The sequence below is a fragment of the Lepidochelys kempii genome, chromosome 17 (genome assembly GCF_965140285.1).
Source record: "Lepidochelys kempii isolate rLepKem1 chromosome 17, rLepKem1.hap1, whole genome shotgun sequence".
Taxonomy (NCBI): domain Eukaryota; kingdom Metazoa; phylum Chordata; order Testudines; family Cheloniidae; genus Lepidochelys; species Lepidochelys kempii.
Window position 1 is genome coordinate 43,676 of NC_136396.1, and position 22,945 is coordinate 66,620.

General features: G+C 42.7%; 1 protein-coding gene across 6 annotated transcripts in view; it reads left to right on the forward strand.

Annotated features, from left to right (window-relative positions):
• The window catches only part of CRK (CRK proto-oncogene, adaptor protein), a 49,715-nt gene that overhangs the window by 7,499 nt on the left and 19,271 nt on the right, over positions 1–22,945 (forward strand). For 3 of the 6 annotated variants that reach the window (XM_073315697.2, XM_073315694.1, XM_073315696.1), the window contains exon 2: positions 22,005–22,540. In XM_073315697.2, coding sequence (XP_073171798.1) covers positions 22,005–22,540 — 536 coding nt within the window. Of the gene's footprint in view, positions 1–9,821; positions 9,962–22,004; positions 22,541–22,945 lie in introns of those variants that run through there. The other 3 variants (XM_073315699.1, XM_073315700.1, XM_073315698.1) reach the window with 2 other exon arrangements.

The window sequence follows — 22,945 nt, forward strand, 5'->3', positions numbered from 1 at the left end:
TGCTTAAGTGACTTCCACCAGTTCACTGGTGTGACTTTCTTTAAGACATCATCAGAAAACATATATTTCTTGAATGGTTCTTATTCCCAAACTGGGTCTCTTTTATGGCCTGCTGCCATTATAGGTTTTCCCTTCTAGTGAGAGAATGGTATGGTAGATCTCAAATCAATGAAGGCTACACTCAGAAAGATCTCCAGACTTCTGGAATGTGCTTCTCAAACAGTTTCACTTTTGTCTCTACTGCCTGTCCCTCCCTTCTCACATTTATCTCCAGACTATTTCTCCTTGTCCAGATCTATTCCACCCCCAACAATCGTCTATTCATGGAACTTTTTGAAACTTTGCACTTTTAGAGAGAGGTAGGGGATTGACTGTGTACACAAATTTGCAGAGGGACAACAGGGTTGAGGTCTGTTGTTTCTCACCTTTATTTATTGTATTTATTTATTTACTTACTTTTTTGCTGTTAGCAAGCATGTTATCTCTGGAGACACAAATCCACAGTTTGAGAACTGCAAAACTAAGCATCTCTTATGGTATCTGCTAGACTGAGCACTGAGTCCCATTGGGTAGATAGAAAGATTAACCTAAATAATCTATACAGAAGCCCCGGAACCCCATAAGATTGGCTCTGTCATCCATGAACTATTGGAACTCATTTACAAAACTTTTCTTAAACATTACTTGCATATATTCTCCCATACTATAGAATTAGAATTTATAATCCTTATTCCATGATGAGATATATTTGAGCTATAATGTATCTTAATTAAAACTATCTTTAGATAGTTTTTTCGTCCAAAAAGCATTTTTTTCAAAAAATCTGATTAATAAAAAAATCATTGATTTTTATCCACCCTGAAACCAATGCTTGTTTACCGTGCTCAGAACCCTGTGCCTTGAAAGGCAAGCAGAAGTCTAACAAAAAAGCCTGGGTAACATCTAAACTGTTTACAGCATGGTTTACTTTATGCTTTATGTCTCAGGTAGAACTTTATTTAGGTTTTGTAACTTTATCTTTCAAGATTTTGTTATTATTGGACAATGCCCCAGGTCACTCTGCCAAAGCTCTACAGGGTAAAATGAAAATGTCAAGGTTGTTTTCCTTCCACCTAACAACACTTCATTGTTGCAGCCCTTAGATCAAGGCGTAATCAAGATATTTAAATGTTATACAAGGTGCACTATCAAGAAGATGCTAGAGGTGTTGGAGGAAAATTCAGAAATGGGCATACCAGACTTTTGCTGTTCATGTAACATCGCACACGCAATTGAAGGGATCAAGGAGTCCTGGGATGAGGTCACTGTTCCTACATCAATGCCTGTTGGAACAAGTTGTGGCCGTCAGTGATGAATAATTTCACTGGCTTCCCCACAGTACACAAGTTGGTTAGGGAGATAATGCAGATGGCCAGGAATGTTGGGGGTGAGAGATTCTCAGATATGGAGGAAACTGAAGTGGAAGAATTGATAAACTCACATCAGGAGGAGCTGACTGAGGAGAAGGTTAGTGGAGATGCATGAGGCCACTGACAGTGAAAGTGAAGACGAGCAAAAGGAACAAACTCACAGCAGGCTATTTAAGGGAAAATTTACAAATCATAGAAAAAGTCAAAAGTAATTTGATGGAGAAAGATCTAAATATGAACAGGAGCCTAACATTCAAACGGCCCTATCATGAGCTGTACAAGTCATTGCTGAGTCAGGCAAAGCAGAGTCTCATCACTGACTACATCATGCCCTCTACACACCAGTCAATAGACGCATCAACTTCAGCATTCCAGTCATCAGCCGAGCATGAACCAGAAAATACCACTACTACTTCATCCTCACCACAGTAACAACATTCCCCAGCCATCACCTAGATCATTGTCTTCAGCAAGTCATCAATTCATAGTCTTTAAGGTAATAAATAAAAAAAAAATCAACTTTGTCATGTCTGGGAACATAACACTATTTCTCCCATTTATTCTTCAGTTTATATAACACATTTGTATATAACACACGGTTTTCTAGGAACGTAACTACTGCGTGTTATAGGTGTTTACTGTATATGATTTTATTGCAATGCATATTCTTGTGGAACGCTCTGATTCTAGGCAGGAGAGGGTTACAAATACTGCAGGAGGGAAGTGTCTTTCATCACTCTCAATTATCCCTTCTAGCAAGGTGGCTGTTGGAACATGAAGGGAACTGCAAACAGCCTTCTTTGCCTGAGGCAAGGTCACTAAAATGTGGTGGCCTTCTTGGAATGGGACAGAAAGTGAAACTGAAAAATTGCGGTCCCAAAAGGACTTTCCTTTCCGGCTCAAAAAAGGAATGCTCATAAATGTAGATGAAGGGACTGAAGAAATGGGACAGAGGAGAGAGATTCTAGTAGAAACATACTGAGTAAGAACTTCAGGAAATACAGAGATTAGGTACATGCCAGCTGCAAGGAAGGAGAGTTAAGGTTGTACAGGCAAGAACTACTGGGAAGTATCAGCATGCACTCCTGCTGCATTTACTGTAGTAGTTATAGCTGTTTTGAGTAGTGGAGGGATTAGTTGGAGCAGCTTGGCAGAGCTGTGATTGTGATATGAGGCAATATGGGGGGGTACTCCTGTGAGGGGGGCTCATCCCCCCCCCCACCTCTGTATGTGTGATCAAAGGAAAGAGGTGCAAGAGAGAATCAGTATGCCTCATTTCAGTGCTAGCCCTGACACAGGGGTGGTCAGCAGTTAGATGGGAAATGTGTAGCCGGTGGATTTCATGAAGGATAAGTGAAAGTATAGCATTAGATGGCATTATGGTCCCCCCAGATTCTGTCCTCCCCATGTGGGGCAGGGAGAGGAGCTGAGAGCCCATAGAGGGACAGTCCCCGATTCCTGACACAAGGACAAAACTGACTTGGCAAGCTGATCAATTAATGTTTGTTGACCAGCTATTTGAGCACCATCAAATAGTTCAGCAAGAATGCCCTGATGTAAGCAGAGGCTGACTGTTTTGATTGCATCATGGTGCTATTCTTTCATTATTTAGAACTTAATTTTATTGTGTTTTGTATCTTTTGGAGTTAAAATAACTCACTTAAGTTCCTTTTTGGTTGTAATTAGGAATAAATATCTTTCTAAGGTAAAGACTATTGGAGACCATGAAGTCTTACACCTTTTTTTTTTTTTTTTTTTAATATATACTGTTCTAATAAATTAGTGTTTTAAGTATTGACCAGTCAATTGACCAGTTATTTTTGGACCGGTAAAATGACCAAACCTAGCACAAGGGGCAGGGAGAGGGGCATGGACTCCCCACCCTAGAAGGGCAAGGACCCTGCAGACCACACAAGGGGGGGAGAATGTGAGGCTGCCACATGTCCTGTACCCTAATTCTTCCCATTCACACTGCCACTTATCTCCATGTCACCTTTTCCACTCCCCCGATTTGAGCCCCCAACCCCTTTTCCAGGCCTACCCGTGCCTCTCCCTCTCCTCACTGCAACCTCAAATCCCTGCTCCTTATTCTCAACACTGTTCAGCCCCCTAATCCCCTTTGCAACACACATTTGCATGTGTGTGTATTTTCTTTTAAAAAATTATAGTAAAGCACCAACTCCGCAATAGTTAAGATGAACACCAAGCATTCTGTTTAAAACTAGACTCTTCTAAGTGCTCTAAAATGAAGTGAGCTGTAGCTCACGAAAGCTTCTACTCAAATAAATTGGTTAGTCTCTAAAGTGCCACTAGTACTCCTTTTCTTTTTGCGAATACAGACTAATACAGCTGCTACTCTGAAACCTGTCTTTAAAACTAGACTCTTCTAAGTGCTCTAAAATCCACTCAGATTGCTTTGAAATTTTGTCTGCCTCATGGAGGCATGGAGTTTGGTCAGTGAACCAAATTGGGGCCCTTTGAACAAAGGGTTCCTGAGATTTAGCCCCTGGGAAAATAACAGCTCTTCTTAAAGCTGACATGTTTTGGCAATGAGTTGTGTGCATAGATAGAGCTTAAACCAGGGCTGAGATCATTATACCAGGGTCTCAAATGCTTGGAAGTTACCCCAACAGAATACATGCCACCCACTAGCCGTTTGGGAGAAATCAAATTACGTTATTAGCCAAAGAGTGGTTCTTCAGTGAGGCGCATCAGCATTTGACATGCGTGGCATTGCATCAAACCGATTCCACTGAGCATGTGTGGGCCGACAAGGTTTTTAGCTTTGAAAGTTTCACACCAGCTGGATGGCTTGAGAATAAGCAGTAGTCCTTTGACCCAGACCCAGCCAGCTACTGTCAGTTGGATTCTTGCAGTAGGCAAAAGTCTGGAAAAGCTCAGAGGGCATATTGCTAAAATTTCTTTCTTGGTGGGAGGGGGTGGGGTATTTTTGGTGGCTGTAATCAAAATATGTATATATTTTTAAATTATATATGCAAATGGTTACTGGCAGAGGAGGGGCATTTTAGAGAGTGGAGAACTGGGAGGAATAGAGGTGAAAGGGGGTTAGGACTACATAAAGGGGACAGGGATTTTGGGGATGAGTGGTCGGGGAGATGAGAGGGGTTTGGGGGCTCGGGGGAGGGAAAGATACACTGAGAAGGGTGCATATGGGGATGAGTATTAATTTCTGTATTAATTTTCATGGGGTGTTTTCTCAAGGCTTGTCTACATTTGAAACACTACAGTGACACAGCTGTACTTCAGTGTAGATGCTACCTACACCAGTGCAAGGGGTTCTCCTGCTAGGGTATGTAATCCACCTCTCCAAGAGGCAGTAGCTATGTCGATGGAAAAATTCTTCCATTGACCTAGGGATATCTACGCTGGGGGTTAGGTCTGCTTAACTACGTTGCTCAGGGATATGGATTTTTCATACCCCTGAGCAACAAAGTAGGTTGACCTAACTTTTTGATGTAGACCAGGTCTCATTCAACTGAGACTATCACATTGAGATGAATGGGCTACTTCACATGTCTCTGAGCCTCCTATGGCTTCAGAATTATCCTGTGGTGGAGAGATGCATATAGAAAAGCAGTCACTGGTGACTAATTTCATAAATATTATAACAGAGTGGTAAGAGTGAGTTTTTCAAAGAACAGTATTTATAAATGTTCCAAAATCTGCATGTGAGCTGACCTATCTTGAAATCTGCTGTGCTTTATGGGATGTAGGGTAGGATTAGTGATCCAAATTTGGGGTCATTTATGCAAAATGTTCCTTAAACAAAGGCCCTCCCCCTGAAAAAAACAGGTTGTCTTTAAGTACACAGAATTTACCAACTTTTTTTTATGTGCACCAAGCTTCTAAAACGCTGATAGTTTAATGGGATGGAAGGGGGAGGGTGAACTGGAAACAGTAGCAGGGGGGCTATATGTTGTGGGGGAATAGTGGGGGGGGAAGGACGGAGAGAGAGACACTAGTTTTTTTTTTTTCTCATATGCTTAAAGTTACTATAACCACCACATAATAAAAATGTCAAGTTCTTGGGACATGGATAATGTCTGAGTTTTTTCTCACCGGCTTCATTAGCAACTACTCACTAGAGACATTTGAAAGCATGACCATTATCCCCATTCTACTACAAAAAATTGCACAGGTTTGGGGGGCTCTTATTAATCACATAGCATTTGTGTGACTTAGTGAAAAGAATAGCAGTCTGGGACTCAAAACCTGAGCTGTATTCCCGGCTTTGCCTCTGGCTTGTTGGGTGATTTTGACCAAGTCACTTCACCCCGCTCGGTGCCTCAGTTTCCTCATCTCTGCAATCTCTTTGAGATTTACTGATGAAAAACGCTTTGTAAGAGCTAAGTGCTCTCATTATTTGTCCAGGAGTGTCTCAGAGAACTGCACACCTACATGAAAATTAAAAGTATCTGAATGACCACTGTCATCTCTCTTTTTTTTTTTTTAGGACATTTAAATGGCAAACTTCATTAACACAGAATTACGGTTGTTTGGCGGTAGCGTGTGCCTCTTTATGTGCTTAACATAAAGTTAAGCAAAACTCAAACTTGTGAAAACAAAGAAATAAAGAGTTAAGGTACATGCCCACACAGCTTTGTCCTGTGCTGAACAGGAGCTCCCCACACTCATATACGGAGAGAACACCACATCTACTAAATCTTGCAGTTCTTTCAACCCCTTCATCCTTATACACAGCCTTATAGACTAACCTTTCATTAAACCCACACACAACACTCATCTCTCACTGAATTGCTGACAGATCCCCATGGCAAAACCAAGAAGATTTCTGTGCCCCACTGCTGACACAACCTACACAATACAGTATTGAAATGAAGGATATTGGATCTCTGTGTTCACATGCACCTCTTTCCTTTGATCACACACACTGGGGTCAGGAAGAGAAGCTCTCTCATACATACTCAGGGCCACCAGCTCTCATATCACAATCGAAACTCTTCCAAGCCACTCCAGTTAATTCTTCCACCATTCAATACTGCTACATCTAACACAGTGAATGCAGCTGGAGTTTGTGCAGATAATTCACACTGGTTCTTGCCAGATCCAGGAGGACAGAGTTATGGTTGTATGGGGTGTACATTAACTCTTAGCTGTGTTTCCTAGTTTTGCATGAGACTGTAGGAAAATTAGGGTTGTGCCTATTTAGAGAGCTGAACTCTTTTCTTGAATAATATATTAAATTTTGTTCTCTCAAAGGGGTAGTGAGTGCCATGCACTAGCTGGAGTAAGGGTGGGGTGATTGAGACCATTGTGCCAGGAGCAGGGCCCTGGTTTGATCCCCAACTGTGGGCAAAAAAAATTGGTAGAATCTGTCAACCTTGAGGAAAAGCTGGTTTGGGGTTTTGTTTGTTTTTTCTATTGGCCCTCCTTTCCTGTCCTGCTCCCTTGGGGACGCAGGAACCTCTTGCTCATATGACCCTGAATTTGGATAAGTAACCCTATCCTGTGTTCCCATGAGGCACACTAAATTTCAAGGCAGTCCAAGCAATCGTGGATTTTAGAACTTGTCATTTTTTAAACAAAAAGATGTTGTTAATCTTAACTATAGCAGAGTTGGCCCTTCTGTAGTAAGAGAATGACATGAAATCTAAAGAGACAAAGAATGGGCTGCTTTAAGGGTGGTTATGCCTTCTGACTACACTCTGAAAATGAAGTGGAATGGTAAGTATTTTACCCCAGAATAGGTTTCCAGACTTAGGAGGTGTTAAACCCCCCTCCCCCCCAATAAACAATCTTCCAGTATTGCTCCTGTGAGTAATTATCCCCGTTTTACAGATGGGGAAACTGACTCAGAAGTGATTTGTCCATTGTCAGAAAGGGAATTTGTCTCAACCTGAGAGATGAGTTGAAGGGTCTCTGGCTCTGACCTGTGCTTAGATTACTAGAACACCTCTTCCACATAATGTCTCATCCCTCCCACAAAAAATATAAATTGTTAAATTCTAGATAGTTTTTTGTCTTCAGCCCACGCCTCCACTTCCTGATCAAAGGGAAAGATTTGGATTGCTGCTTTGACCTCCTGAGCAGGACAGAACAGGACAGAGGCCAAGTTGAGACACCATAACTAGTTAAGAAAAAATTCAGCCCTTTGTATGTCTTGACCAAATGAGCCAGCTGAAGGAGTTGGGGGACAGTGCTGCTGATTAGGGTGTGAGAGGAAGAAGCTAGAGAACTACTCTTTCCCTAGTAACACTGGATTGGAGGTGGTGGGGGAAGGTGAGAGAGTCATTCTCCAAGTAGCCTCATGCTGGAACTTTTGCCAGGAGCTGTCTCCTTTGACAGCAAGTTTACCTTGGTAGCTTGACACCTGATCCCCCCCCCACATTATTCCCTCCTTGAGTATTGTTCCACCAGAAGATGAGGGCAATGTGCTACTGGAACTGGCTCCTGCAGGAACAGACCTGGAAGATAATGGTTTTACCTCTACAAACAAATATTTCCCTTGCTATTATAATGTGTTCTTGTTCCTTGCGATAATATCAGAGTACCTCACACATCAATATATCCTCATTACAACCTCTGTGAAGTACGAAAGTGTAGTAAACACTTAAAAGTTTAATAGATTTTTTTTAATTTTTTTTCTAAGGCCAGAGAGGAACTATATGTTAATCTAATCTGACTTCCTGTATCACATGGGCCTTGGAACTTTACCTAATAATACCTGTTAGTTAAGGGAATTATTCTTCCCTGCTATGTAAGTAAACCCTATCAAGCTCAATAACTTGTGGTTGAACTAGAGGATTCCTGCTTTACAGACTCTAAATGATGGAGAATTTACCATTTTCCTTGTGGCTGTGTTATTATTTAAACTAATTGTTAAAAAGTTACATTTTTCTAACTCTGACTTCTAGCTATGGGGTGTTATGACCTTTTTTGCTACAATTTATGTGGTATGTGTATATGTGGTAATATGTGGTATGTCCTCTCTGTTTCTAGGTATTTAGCTGGGGATTGTGTTGCTTCCTAATATTCTTTGATAAGCTAACTAGATTGAGCTGCTTAAGTTTTTCATTGTAAAGAGTTTCAGAGTAGCAGCCGTGTTAGTCTGAATCCACAAAAAGAACAGGCGTACTTGTGGCATCTTAGAGACTAACAAATTTATTCGAGCATAAACTTTCGTGAGCTACAGCTCACTTCGTCGGATGCATACTGTGGAAAGTGTAGAAGATCTTTTATACACACAAAGCATGAAAAAATACCTCCCCCCACCCCACTCTCCTGCTGGTAATAGCTTATCTAAAGTGATCACTCTCCTTACAATGTGTATGATAATCAAGGTGGGCCATTTCCAGCACAAATCCGGGGTTTAACAAGAACGTCTGGGGGGGTAGGAAAAAACAAGGGGAAATAGGTTACCTTGTATAATCACTTAGCCACTCTCAGTCTCTATTCGAGCCTAAGTTAATTGTATCCAATTTGCAAATGAATTCCAATTCAACAGTTTCTCGCTGGAGTCTGGATTTGAATTTTTTTTGTTGTAATATCGCAACTTTCATGTCTGTAATCACGTGACCAGAGAGATTGAAGGATGACCCAGCACTCTCACAAATCTTGAGAGACAGGCCAGTCCTTGCCTACAGACAGCCCCGCAACCTGAAGCAAATACTCACCAGCAACCACATACCACACAACAGAACCACTAACCCAGGAACCTATCCTTGCAACAAAGCCCATTGCCAACTGTGCCCACATATCTATTCAGGGGACACCATCACAGGGCCTAATAACATCAGCCACACTATCAGAGGCTCGTTCACCTGCACATCCACCAATGTGATATATGCCATCATGTGCCAGCAATGCCCCTCTGCCATGTACATTGGTCAAACTGGACAGTCTCTACGTAAAAGAATAAATGGACACAAATCAGATGTCAAGAATTATAACATTCATAAACCAGTTGGAGAACACTTCAATCTCTCTGGTCACGCGATTACAGACATGAAAGTTGCGATATTACAACAAAAAAACTTCAAATCCAGACTCCAGCGAGAAACTGTTGAATTGGAATTCATTTGCAAATTGGATACAATTAACTTAGGCTTGAATAGAGAGTGGGAGTGGCTAAGTCATTATGCAAGGTAACCTATTTCCCCTTGTTTTTTCCTCCCCCCCGCCCCCCCCCCCTGACGTTCTTGTTAAACCCTGGATTTGTGCTGGAAAAGGCCCACCTTGATTATCATACACATTGTAAGGAGAGTGATCACTTTAGATAAGCTGCTACCAGCAGGAGAGTGGGGTGGGGGGAGGTATTTTTTCATGCTTTGTGTGTATAAAAGATCTTCTACACTTTCCACAGTATGCATCCGATGAAGTGAGCTGTAGCTCACGAAAGCTTATGCTCAAATAAATTGGTTAGTCTCTAAGGTGCCACAAGTACTCCTTTTCTTTCTGTAAAGAGTGCTTTCCAGAGTCACTTTTTTTTTTTGTAGCTCTCCTGTGATCTTTCGCCCGTTTTTCAACATAACTTTGAAAGTGCATGTGCTGGAAAAGGACACACTATTTTGGTAGGTTTCAGAGTGCTGTATACAAAGGTATTATCGCTTCCCTTCTACTCATCCAAAGATCATGTTAGCTGCAGTATTTTACTGGGAGCTAATATTCTCTTGGTTATCTACAATAACCTTTATATCCTCCTAGGGCTTGTCTTCACATCATCAGTTATCTTGAGTTAGTACCACTTGAATTATTGCAGACATGCTTCAAAACAATACTGGAGTTAAACAGAGTGATTAATTAGCAGCACAGTTGTTGGATTAGCGGCTGATGAATTGTTGTTTGCTGTTGCATCCACACTGCATTACTAGCTCCAGTATCAGCATCGCTGGAGCATTAACACATCCCAAAAGGCCTTCTAGCTGGAGTTTAAAGCACCACTTAATGTGAGTTAGAAATTTTTGTGTGTGGACAGGAGTTAGGGGTAACACTAGATTTATAACTTGAGCTAACTGCTGTGAAGACACACCCTTAGAATCACTGCTCTGCAGGATACAGTTCTTCCAACTCCTACTCCCCCATTGATTTCAGAGGGGCCGCTCATGGAGTTAGGTGTTACTCAGTGTGAGAGAGGCCGGGTCTACACTACAAAATTAAGTCAATGTAAGCGGCCTAGTGTCAACCTAGCTGTCCATGTGTATGCTTAAATTTGTCTCCTGCCAAGTATATGCCCCAATACAGCGATGCAGTAAAACCACCTCCCTGAAAGGCGTTAAGCCATGGGGTGGTTGATGTACTGCTAATGTAGACTGTCCTCTAGCAACTGTACTACAATGCCTGACACTGACCCCCTCTGGTCACAGTTGTGAACTTCACTGCCCAGGGGATACAGAGAATGGAAGCCACTCTGCATATTTTTGAAATGCATTTTCCTGATTGCCCAGCTTGGCGAACACACCTTGCAGCCCTCCCGTGTTGTGTGCAGCTGCCCAACCGATCACGCTGGCTACATGCTCCAGATGTGTTCCTGCCTGAAGTAGACAGGAGGTATGGGTATTGGATCAGCTATGGAGCAGATGTAGAAACGTGGACATCTATGAGCAGATTGCACGGGGGATGCAGCAGAAGGGGTACAACAGCAGTGTCACGTGAAAGCCAAGGAACTGCAGCAGGCATATCAGAAGGCCAGGGAGGCCAACAGTTGATTTAGTGCTAAGATGCAGACCTGCTGCTTGTACAATGAGCTCCATGTCAGACTTGGCGGAGACCTCACCAGCACACTGCAGAGCACCATGGATACCTCGGTGGAGCCAGAGAGACAAACCCCTGCTGTGAATGGTGAGGAGGATGAGGGACATGTGACCTGAGGGTCAAGCTAAGCCTCAAGCCAGGATCTGTAAGAGACTCCACTGCAGTCTCATCAGTCCCAGCAGCTAAGCACAGGCGAGTCTGATGCAGGGGAAGGAACCTTAGGTAAGTGTGTGAATGCATTTCCCATTACAATGTTTAAATGTACAAATGGTGCCCCATCCCAACTTAACAGGACCCAAGTAGTGACGTTTAATTTACTTATACTAGAAGTGGTAACTGTCCAAAAAAAAGAAAGGTAGAGCTGTTATCTGCTGTTCATTGCCCCGTAGATTTAAGGGTGGAGGGTGGCATATGGATCAGTTTGTTTATGTACACAGACATTCCTGGAATTCTCCAGAGAGATCTCAATGAAACTTTTGTGAGGGCACTCAGCAATTCTCTCTTGACAGTTTCTAGGGATGTCAGCCTTATTTCTTCCTCTATGGTAAGATACTTTCCCATACCAGTCCGCGACTTTGGCAATCACCACTGCAGCAAAGGCTAGTGTATGTGGGGCCAGGCAGCTTCAGTACACCAGCAGCAGCTGTGCTGTCTGTGCCTATGTTACCCTCAGGAGTGAGATATCAGCTAAAATTACCACCGTGCCTTTTCCATGCCTTTTCCATGGGCATAAGTGTAGGGCAACAGAGGCTGAAAATTTGTTTTGTGCAACCGAATTCCCTTCCCCTCCAATGCCTCTGCTCGGCCATACTCACCATGGCTGGGGCTGGGGCTGGTGAGCACTGCTGTGCACAGGCACTCCCAGGCTGAAGTGTCAATAACCATTCCTTGTTTAAAACTTTAAGGGAGCCAAGGGAAGGGTGTTATGAAACATAACTTTCACTTTTCCTGGTGTTATACACAGAATACCTCTGTATGTTTTGTCTGTAGCTGCTGCTGTTGTGGTGTTGAGAGGTCCTCCCTACACTCCCATGGAACGTCTGACCATGATAAGGAGGAGAAAGAAGAGGATATGTGCAGAGAGATCCTGCAAGCTAGTGCTGCATCGGATCACGAAAAGAGGGCCTGGAGGGTGAATGTTGCAGACAGTATGGAGAGGGAAAGAGTGGATAGGAGAAGGAAATGTACCAGGACATAATGGGCCTTCTTCATCAGCAAACACAAATCCTTTAGACCTAAGTTCCTTTTAAGCTGCGCAGCCATGCAGCAGCCTGTTTACTGCTGCCCCACTGACCTGTCGCGGCCAGGGGAGGGGTGCGCCATAGGTGCCCACTTCCCTTGTAACCAGGGGGGTACATGACCCCCACCTCCGCTCCGGGCCCCGCCCCTACTCCACCTCTTCCCCCAAGTCCCTGCCCGCATCCCGCTTCTTCCCTGCCTCCTCCCCCGAGTGTGCCCTGTCCCCACTCCTCCCCCTCCCTCCCTCCCGCTGCTTTCTATACACTGCAAAACAGCTGTTAGCAGGGGCGGGAGGTGCTGGGAGGGAGGAGTTAGTCAGCGGGGCTGCTGGCAGGTGAGAGGCACTGGGGGGCGGGGGTAGCTTGGCTGCTGGTGAGTGCTGCTGAGCAGCACCCGATAATTTTCTCTCTGGTTGCTCCAGCCCTGGAGTACCCATGGAGTCGGCACCCTAGGGGGGCACCCCAACTCAGCCCCGGACCTGCGTGACCGGGGCACTCCTCCTGCAACTCAGCCCCGGCTCAGACCTGCTGGGGGAGGGGTACCTAGCCCACAGCCCCAGCCCCCAAGCTGCCGCGCCGGGAAGAGGCACCTCTTCCCACCCCAGCCCAGGTGCTGCTGCAGGGAGAGAGAGCTGGGGGGAGTCTTCTCTCCCCGCCATAGCCCTGGAGCACCCTCCTGCACCCCAAACCTCTCATCCCCAGCCCCACTGCGGAGCCCTCACCCTATGCACCCCAGCCCTGAGCTCCTCAGCCCCACTCTTATCCCTGCATCCCGAGCCGGAGCCCTCATACCCCTGCACCCCAACCCTCTGCTGCAGCCCTGAGCCCCCCTCCCACACTCCGAACCCCTTGGCCCCACCCCCACCACATTAATTTTGTTATGTGCACCAATATGAAGGTGCTGTGTCACACACAATTTATTCTGTATATGTGTGGGAAAAATTAGAGGGAACACTGCTGCAGACTCTGGTTGACCTACAGGTTCAACAATCATGGGTTCACCTCCCTTTGCAGTCAGTGGAGAACTCCATTTTACACCTTTCTACACCTCCAGCCCCAACTTTCCACGTGGCATCAGGGAATGCATCCATAACCCCTACCACTCCACGCCAGTGGACAGTAAGGAGAACCATAGCTTCACATGCACTGATGTGTGAGAGCCACTATTGCTCTATGTGTAGCCAAAATGAACTGAAAAGGACATGAATGTTCTGTCTCCTTGTTAAGTTCTGTTAATTTATTTCAGAAGTTTTTATTGTATTTGTTTTTTTTAATTGTACCCTAGTTTTTTTTTACACTGGTTTTGGTTCTCAATAAAAAATATTTTTTGGTAAATAATTCATCTTTATTACTTCACAACATATGCTGCAGAATGCCTAGCACTTCTGAAAGCATTCACTACTTGTTGTGCAGGTGGACAAAACTTATGGGATCAGTGACAAAAACTCAGTGTAATAATTGTAAATGTACAAAAAGCACTGGAAAATTAATAAGTCCATTAACAAACTGTTATATTCATAAATGTACAGCAAGCACCATACAATTCCTAATAGCCACCAAAACTCCACGGCAGATAGAGCACGTTCGCCCCTCCCATCTTACTGTGGCTGACTGTTGAAATGCCCTTTCAAGGCCTCCCCCAGCTGCATAGCTCCACATTGAGCTCTTGTAATAGCCCTTGTGTCTGGCCGTTCAAAGGCAGCAGACAGCCACTCCACATTTTTCCTCCATCCCAGCAGCACCTTTTTCCCCTTTGCCTCACAGATATTATGTAGAATGCAACAGGCAGCTATAACCATTGGGATACTTCTCTCATTCATATCCGGTCTTGAGTAAACAACCCCAGCATCCCTTCAGTCTACCAAAAGCGCATTCAGTCTCATTCTGCACCTGCTGAGCCAGTAGTTAAATCTCTTCTTGGTGCTGTCAAGGTGGCTGGTGTATGGCTTCACAAGCCAGGGTTAGGCCAGGTACCCCAGGATCACTGTTGGCATTTCAACATCACTAACAGTAATCCGCCAGTCAGGAAAGAATGTCCCTGCTTGCAGCTTTCTGAACAGTTCTGTGTCCTTAAAGATGCAAGCATCATGCACCTTCCATGACCAGCCAGTGCGGATAGCAGTGGAGCATCTCTGGTGATCCACCAATGTTTGCATAATCTTGGAAAAGTAGCCTGTTCTGTTGATGTACTCAGTGGCAAGGTGGGCTGGTGCCAAAATAGGGATGTGTGTGCCATCTAACATCCCACTGCAGTTTGGGAACCCCATTGCTGCAAATCCATCCAGTATGTCCTGCACGTTACTGCGAGTCACAGTCCTGCATAGCAGGAGACCATTAATGGCCCCCCATTGTAGATTTTCCAAGTCCAAAGTGATGTCCTACTGACTGGTAGCAATCTGGTGTTGCAAGGTTTTAGAAGGCAATCATCACTCACTTAGCTGACAGTACGGCTATCATTCTAGTCTCCCTGTGCTAGAGGGCTGGGGTGAGTTTGGCATACAGATCCAGGAATGTGGTCTTTTGCATCTGACAGTTCTGCAGCCACTGCTCATCATCCAAACCTGCATTATGATGTGATCCCAGTCAGTGCTTGTTTCTTGGGCACAGAAGCAGCACTCTCTCTGGTCTGCAACTGCTCTGTGAATGCCACCACCATCCTTGAATTGTTTTTTGCTATATCACACAGCAAACTGTCCTCCACAAAATCTTCATGTCACCCAATGCTTACTATGGCTCTGCAAATGCCAGAGGATCATTCATCCTCTGCTTGTAACAGTCATGACAATAGTGCAGAGTTGTTTGGGCTTCATGCTTCTGTCAGAGATGGCAGACAGAAGTGCTTGTTACTCCTGTGCAACTTGTTTCTACCTCACCAATTTCCCAAAAGGCAGTGTGCTGGAGAATGGCAAGTTTCGCATTAGGATACCTACCTATGGTGCACCACACACTACATTGACACAAACACCTGGTGAGTATGTGAAGTGCCAATGCAAGGAAACAAGTATGTGCATGCACAAGTGATATGCAAACTGCAGTGGCTTTATGCCAACATAACTTGTCAATCAAAGTTTGTAGTGTAGATGTGACCTAAGGATGCCAGAATGTGATCCAGAATATTTAAGTGATTTGTCCATGAGCACACAAGGAGATTGACAGAAATAGGAATTGAACCCAGAACTTTTGAGTTCCAGATCAGTGTCTCCCTAGGGGTGACAAAGTTTTGATCCAGATAGTCCCCTCTAACTAGCCCACTGAGAGAGAGTTCTTAACCCTGTTGCAGGTGGCCAAATCTGATGCCACTGGCCTTAGATCATCACTTCAGTAGAGCACATTGTTCTCTTCCAACTTGGAAGCCTTCTCTTTAGTTTGGCTAGAAATGATAGAAATTCATAAGCATGGACTTTCCAAGCAGGTGGCTTATGTTGTGGCATCTCAGAGGCCATCTACAGCTTGAGGTAAAAAGGTTTGCTGTGTGGTACATACAGGCCCAATTGGCCCCTTTTACTTGTCCTGTGCAAAAATGCTTAACACTATCCAGATAAGTTTGGCAGCTATTTCAGGTTATTGTACCCTAGCAGAAGTTAGACTCTACAGCTCTTTGTCATAAGGTTCAGACAGTTCAGGGCAACTGCACCTGTATTTTTCGCTTAGTGGCCCAGTAAGGACATCCACACTCTGGCTGTCAGCTGTTAGCTGTCTTGAGTGGATCCCTGTCCCTCTCCCTTCTGACCCAAAGTATTTCTAGGTTGCACAGTTTCTTGTGTTCACTGTGTATTTCCCACTACAGATAAGTTGCCCAAGGATACCTGCTTCCTTTCTTTTCAGAGACTAACAGGTGTAATTGCTACAGTTATAAGCAGGGCTGTCAAGCAAGTGCAAAAATTAATCGTGCTGCTAATCAATAATAGAATACCATTTATTTAAATATTTTTGGATGTTTTCAACATTTTCAAATACATTTATTTCAATTACAACACAGAATACAAAGTGTACAGTGCTCACTTTATATTTATTTTTATTACAAATATTTGCACTGTAAAAATAAAAGAAATAGTATTTTTCAATTCCCCCATTGCAAGTACTGTAGTGCAATTTCTTTATCATGAAAGTTGAATTCATAAATGTAAAATTATGTAAAAAAAACCCCTGCATTCAAAAATAAAACAATGTAAAACTTTAGAGCCTACAAATCCACTCAGTCCTGCTTCTTGTTCAGCCAATTGCTCAGACAAACAAATTTGTTTACAGTTGCAGGAGATAATGCTGCCCATTTCTTGTTTACAATGTCACCTGAAGGTTAAAACAGGCGTTCACATGGCACTGTTGTAGCTAACATCACAAGATATTTGCGTGCCAGGTGCCCTAAAGATTTATGTCTCTTCTTGCTTCAACCATCATTCCAGAGGACATGAATCCATGCTGATGACTGGTTCTGCTCGATAACGATCCAAAGCAGTATGGACCGATGCATGTTAATTTTCATCATCTGAGTCAGATGCCACCAGCAGAAGGTTGATTTTTTTTTTTTGGTGGTTCAGGTTCTGTAGTTTCCACATTGGACTGTTGCTCTTTAAAAACTTCTGAAAGCATTCTCCACACCTTGTTCCTCTCAGATTTTGGAAGGCACTTCAGATTCTTAGACCTTAGGTTGAGTGCCATAACTATCTTTAGAAATCTCATATTGGTACCACCTTTGCGTTTTGTCAAATCTGCAGTGAAAGTGTTCTTAAAAGAAACAACATATGCTGGGTCATTAGCCAAACCTGCTATAACATGAAATATATGGCAGAATGCGGGTAAAACAGAGCAGGAGACATCCAATTCTTCCCCAAAGAGTTCAGTCACAAATTTAATTAATGCATTTTTTTTAAACGAGCATCATCAGCATGGAAACATGTCCTCTGGAATGGTGGCCGAAGCATGCAGGGGCATACGAATGTTTTAACATTGCAAGGCTCGCTACAAAAGTGCCTTGTGGATGCCTGTTCTCACTTTCAGGTGACGTAAATAATCAGGCAGCATTATGTCCCGTATATGTAAACAAACTTTTGTCTTCGTGATTGGCTGAACTAGAAGTAGGACTGAGTGGACTTGTAGGCACTAAAGTTTTACTTTGTTTTGTTTTTGAGTGCAGTTCTGTAACAAAAATTCTACATTTGTAACTTGCACTTTCATGATAAAGAGATTGCACTACAGTACTTGCATTAGGTGAATTTAAAAATACTGTTTATTTTGTTTATCATTTTTAGAGTGCAAATATTAGTAATAAAAATAATATAAAGTGAACACTGTACACTTTCTATTCTGTGTTGTAATTGAAATCAATATATTTGAAAATGTAGAAAAACATCCAAAAATATTTAATAAATGTAACTTAAACCTATTGCTTAACAGTGTGATTAATACTGCGATTACTTTTTTAAAATCGCGATTAATTTTTTTGACTTAATCGTGAGAGTTAACTGCGATTAATTGACAGCCCTATTTATAAGTTCTCTACAGTTCTTTCTATGCAAACCTACTTTATTCTTAAGGTAAAAAGCATTATAGAGAAAACATTAAAAATAATAAAGACACCTACACAACTCTAACATGGAGTCTGGCAGGCACAGAACTTCCAACCCTACCCTAAGGATTGGAGCCCTCCGTGGACCAGGCGTCCTGTCCATTTGCTGGATCAGGAAGAAGCCCATGAGCCAGTTTAAAAAACAGGCTATTTGTCCCCAAACCCTTTCTTTGTTGGTCCTAGTTTAAACAACTGTATGCATATCTCTCTGGGTGGGTGGCTTCGACGGGCTGATAATGGAGGAAAGTACATTAGCATCCCTACTCCCTGCTAGAGAAGGTACATACAATGTCCTAACAACACATATATAATTACATTTTTAGTACAATGTTCCCCAAAGGTATTAACTGTAATTCAGTGAGGTTTAACTTAATTTAGTAAATTTCATCTTAATTCCATAAGGTTTGTTCAGGATAATGTAGGATATTGTCACATCTATCACTGTCACATCTATTTCAGTTTATTGTCTCTTAGTAGAAGTCTCTTAACACCACCCCCAATAAAAAGCCCTTGGTCATGGGATATTAGTGTGGCCTTGACAAAGCTTATCAAAGTTCTTTTAGAACCACTTATTTCCTATGAGCTCAAGTTCTTTACATGCAGTCATTTTGCTGGTGGCAATGACTTTGGTCTAATGACCAAGTTATACCAGTCTTTCCTGAGATAAAGTGGTGCTGCAGAGTTAGTGTTCTCTCCAGTGTGGTATTGGAGTTCCACACTAACGATCCTATTGGCCTGCCAACGTTCTTCCCACACCTGCCTGCCCATTCCAGAGAGACCTTTCTCCATATGCTTGATCTTAAAAGATCCCTGGGAGGACTAAAACCATTAGAAAATCAACACAATTTTTGCTTCATTTGATACCAGCACCATAGAGGATCATATCTTAGTGGATGCCTAATTGCATTTCATACTGGTGTGAAGTCTCCTGCCTCACCCATCCTGCCCTGAGCCCCCGCCGCATCCCTCCTGCACCCCAATCCCCTGCGCTGAGCCACCTCCTGCACTCCACACCCCCTCCTGCTCCCCTGCCTTGAGCCCCTTCCTGCACCTCAACCCCTTGCCCTGAGCCCCTTCCTGCACACCGTACCCCTTCCCACAACCTAACCCCCTGCTCCAGCCCTACAGTGATGGCCTTGCATACAATTTTCCCACCAGATGTGGCCCTTAGGCCAAAAAGTCCCCCTCCCCACCCCCCTGCAATAAGGTAAGGGAGGTTAAACTCTCACCACCCACCCCACCAAAAAAGTTTTGTTTTGTTTTGTTATAGGATGTCCCTTACTTTCAGTTAGATAATTTATACTTATGATTATATATTATAATGTAGGCATTTTGAGAGGTATCTAAATTCATACTTTCCTCTTTGTCTGCCCTATTGGCATTGGTCATGTTGGTTTTGCTCATTTGCTTACATTTCCTTTTGGATATCTCATTTCCGTGTGGATATTTCTTAGTCTGCCAGAATGTGAATCCTGGACTTACTGAGCGTACCTTATAATTTTGCTTCTCTAAAGATATTATCTAGGTGAATTCTCTCACCACAAACACCTCATCCCATAATTCTGAGAGGTACTTTTTTATACCCTTTTTCTCTGGTAGTATCTTTTGCTAGTTGATCATCTTTTCTTTCTGGGAGCATTATCTCCTGCTCAGTTGAAGGAACTACTTGGAATATTCAGGAAGTCAGCCTGAGCCAGTGATCCACCCTGGTAATGCTGCCCTTGATGGTCAAAACTGTCTTAAGAGCTAGGGAGAGTTCTTCTAGCCTTGCACTAAGGAACTAAGGCCCAGGAGCAAGAGTTCTGTTAGAGATCCTCTTTGGAGAAACAGATTTACAAGGTAAGCAACTCTTTTTTGATAGAAGGAAAATGGACTAGAATAGGAGCTTGAAGTATGAGTGTGCCCCCTCCTTACTCATCATACTTATTGAAGTGTGAATCTCTTTGTCTCCATTCCTCCCACAACAACTGGTTATACAATATATGGAATATCAGACTTATTGTTTTCTAAATAAAGTGAAGAACTTAAAACCAAGAAAAAAGAGAAACAGACATTTGGACAACTGAAACCAAGATTGGCAATTCATCTGTTGTATGTCATTCATAATGTATAGTAGTATGGGATGTGATTTATTTAGTTGAATATCTGTTGATACATTTGATATTATGGTTTATAACTCACCTGGCATTTGACAAATGTGAAGAAGGTGACTTATGCTAAGAGAAATTAGAACTAAAAGGTTAATGCACTTGTTGCAATGTTTTGGAAATGTATATTGCTATGTTGATTTGTATAAAATGGGTGTTTATGACTTTCATAAAAAAATACACTTAAAAAAAGGAAGAATAGCCTCATTTGTGTTGGCTCCAAAGCCAAGCTGCTAAAAACTCTTTGTAGTGTTTAGTATCTGTCTTCAAACACTATCTTAGGGCGTATCTTCACTAGCAACGTTAAAGCGCTGCCACGGTAGAGCTTTAACGTGGCTGTGTAGTTGCAGCACCAGTGCTGGGAGAACGCTCTCCCAGCGCTATAACCCCCTCCCCATCTCCACAAGGGGAGTAGCTCTCCCAGCGCTGGGGGTGCGGCTCCCAGCGCTGGTGCACTGGCTACACTTCCACTTTACAGCGCTGAAACTTGCAGTGCTCAGGGGGATGTTTTTTCACACCTCTCTATATTTTATTGCTCAAAAAATTTGGAGAAATAAACCCGAGCAGCGCTGTAAAGTGGCAGTGTAGACAAGGCCTTAGTGTGTTTTTTTGACTAACTACTAGTAACTAATTGTAACTGCAACATTGCTCTCTTGATGTAACATTCAGGACAGTGATGCTGTAAAGAGTAGAGGGCTAAAAAAGCTGAACGGTTCATTCTTTATCTTGGGCTTGTACCTAAAATTCATTCTATATCAAATACACAGATGTCTTATACTTTGGAAATGAAAATCCTGTACAGTCCCAAGTGAAAAGCTGAATGTGGGTGAGTTTATAGATGTGGTAGGTCGAAGACACACACAAGTAAGAAACAAAACTCCTTCAGAATAAACTTGGGAGTGAAAATCAGATTCGTATTAAATAGTAAAAATCTTCATTAACACAGAGTTAAGGTTGTTCAGTGATAGTTTCCAGAACATCAAGTTCAGCAAAACTCAAACTTGTGAAAACAAGGAAATACAAAGTTAAGGTAAATGCCCATGCAACTGTAACTCTTCCCCTCTGGAGCTGGAAGGAGCCCTTGGCAATTGTCTACATGTTTTAGGTATAGAGGTACTGAAAAGTGGAAGCAATAGGTCAGGCTGATTGGTACAGGTGCGTTTGTGATATAAGGAGATCTGTGGATTTGTTTGAGGAATGCAGAGGTGTGATTTTGATATGAGTGTATCTGGCTCTGTGCCCCCATGCATAGGATCAAATGAAAGAGGCGAATGTGTAACTTGAGGTTCCAGTCTGCATCATTTCAATAGAGAGTTGTGTAGGGTATGTCAGTAGCAGGGTGCTGGGGTTGACTTTTCATGGGTATGGTCAATAGTAAGAAGGGATATGAGAGCAGTCTGTGGATTTAATGATGGGTAAGGGAAGGTATAGGTTTAGGTGGTTTAAAAGGGTGTTAAGTGGTCATTAAATTTTACAGGAGTCAACCAGTTAGAGTTGAACTTTGAACGGAAAGATGGTCTTAATCTTAACTATAGCATAAGTGACCCACTGCTTTTTTGTTCTAGTCTGCCTAGCCCCACCTTCCTAGTTTGACAAACTTCACTTCTAAAAATTCCATTCCATCTGAATAAGATCCACACATTCTACCTCCCGATTCTGGAAGGTACAGGTTACTGTTCACTTCATTATTCTACCATATCAAACTTCAGTTTTCTTCCATGTATGCATATATACAAATCACTAACTATGTACAAAGGTTAGATACAATGAACAACATTATTCTGAAGTATAGTGCTTAATTCTGCATCAAATTATTCATCGGAAACGTCAATAATTTTCATAGAGATTAAGTTTCAATTTGTCACATTTTTATTATATTCTCTTTAATAATGTGCTGCCATTTTTCTTTTAGGGTTGAATCCCTCCAGATTCCGAATAGGTGACCAAGAGTTTGATTCATTACCATCTTTACTGGAATTCTACAAAATACATTATTTGGACACTACAACCTTGATAGAACCTGTTTCCAAATCCAAGCAGAATAGTGGAGTTATACTGAGGCAGGAAGAAGCTGAATATGTGCGAGCTCTCTTTGACTTTAATGGAAATGATGAGGAAGATCTTCCATTTAAGAAAGGAGACATACTGAGAATCCGGGATAAGCCTGAAGAGCAATGGTGGAATGCAGAAGACAGCGATGGAAAGAGGGGAATGATACCTGTTCCTTACGTGGAGAAGTATAGACCTTCCTCTGCTTCAGTATCTACTCTGATTGGAGGTAACCAGGATAGTTCCCACCCACAGCCACTGGGTGGGCCGGAGCCAGGGCCCTATGCCCAACCCAGCATCAACACTCCGCTCCCTAACCTTCAGAATGGCCCTATTTATGCCCGGGTTATCCAGAAGCGAGTCCCTAATGCCTACGACAAGACAGCCTTGGCTTTGGAGGTACATAATGGGCAAAAATTAGAAAGAAGAGATTTGTTCAAGGGATTTCCCTTTCAAACACATAGCCTTTGTAGGAATGCTGAGAGGGAGAAAGCATTTTAATATTACTCTTGATGTAAAACTAATAACTAGTTTAATGTTTTGGATGGAGACTTTATTTGAAATCTATTATAAATGACTAGAGAAGGTTCTGATAATTTATATTATAAAATGTTTAGGGTATTATATTCGCTGAACAAATAACCTATTTCACTTCAAGCATTACTAATATAGCAAGGCTTCCCCATCCACATTCTTATTCACTTCTTCATGCTTCTGAGTTTTTTTTTCCCCAATAACAAAGTTAAGAGTTCATAAACTGGTTAGTTTGGATACTTGGGCACAGTCTCTTTCCATTCCTAAGTA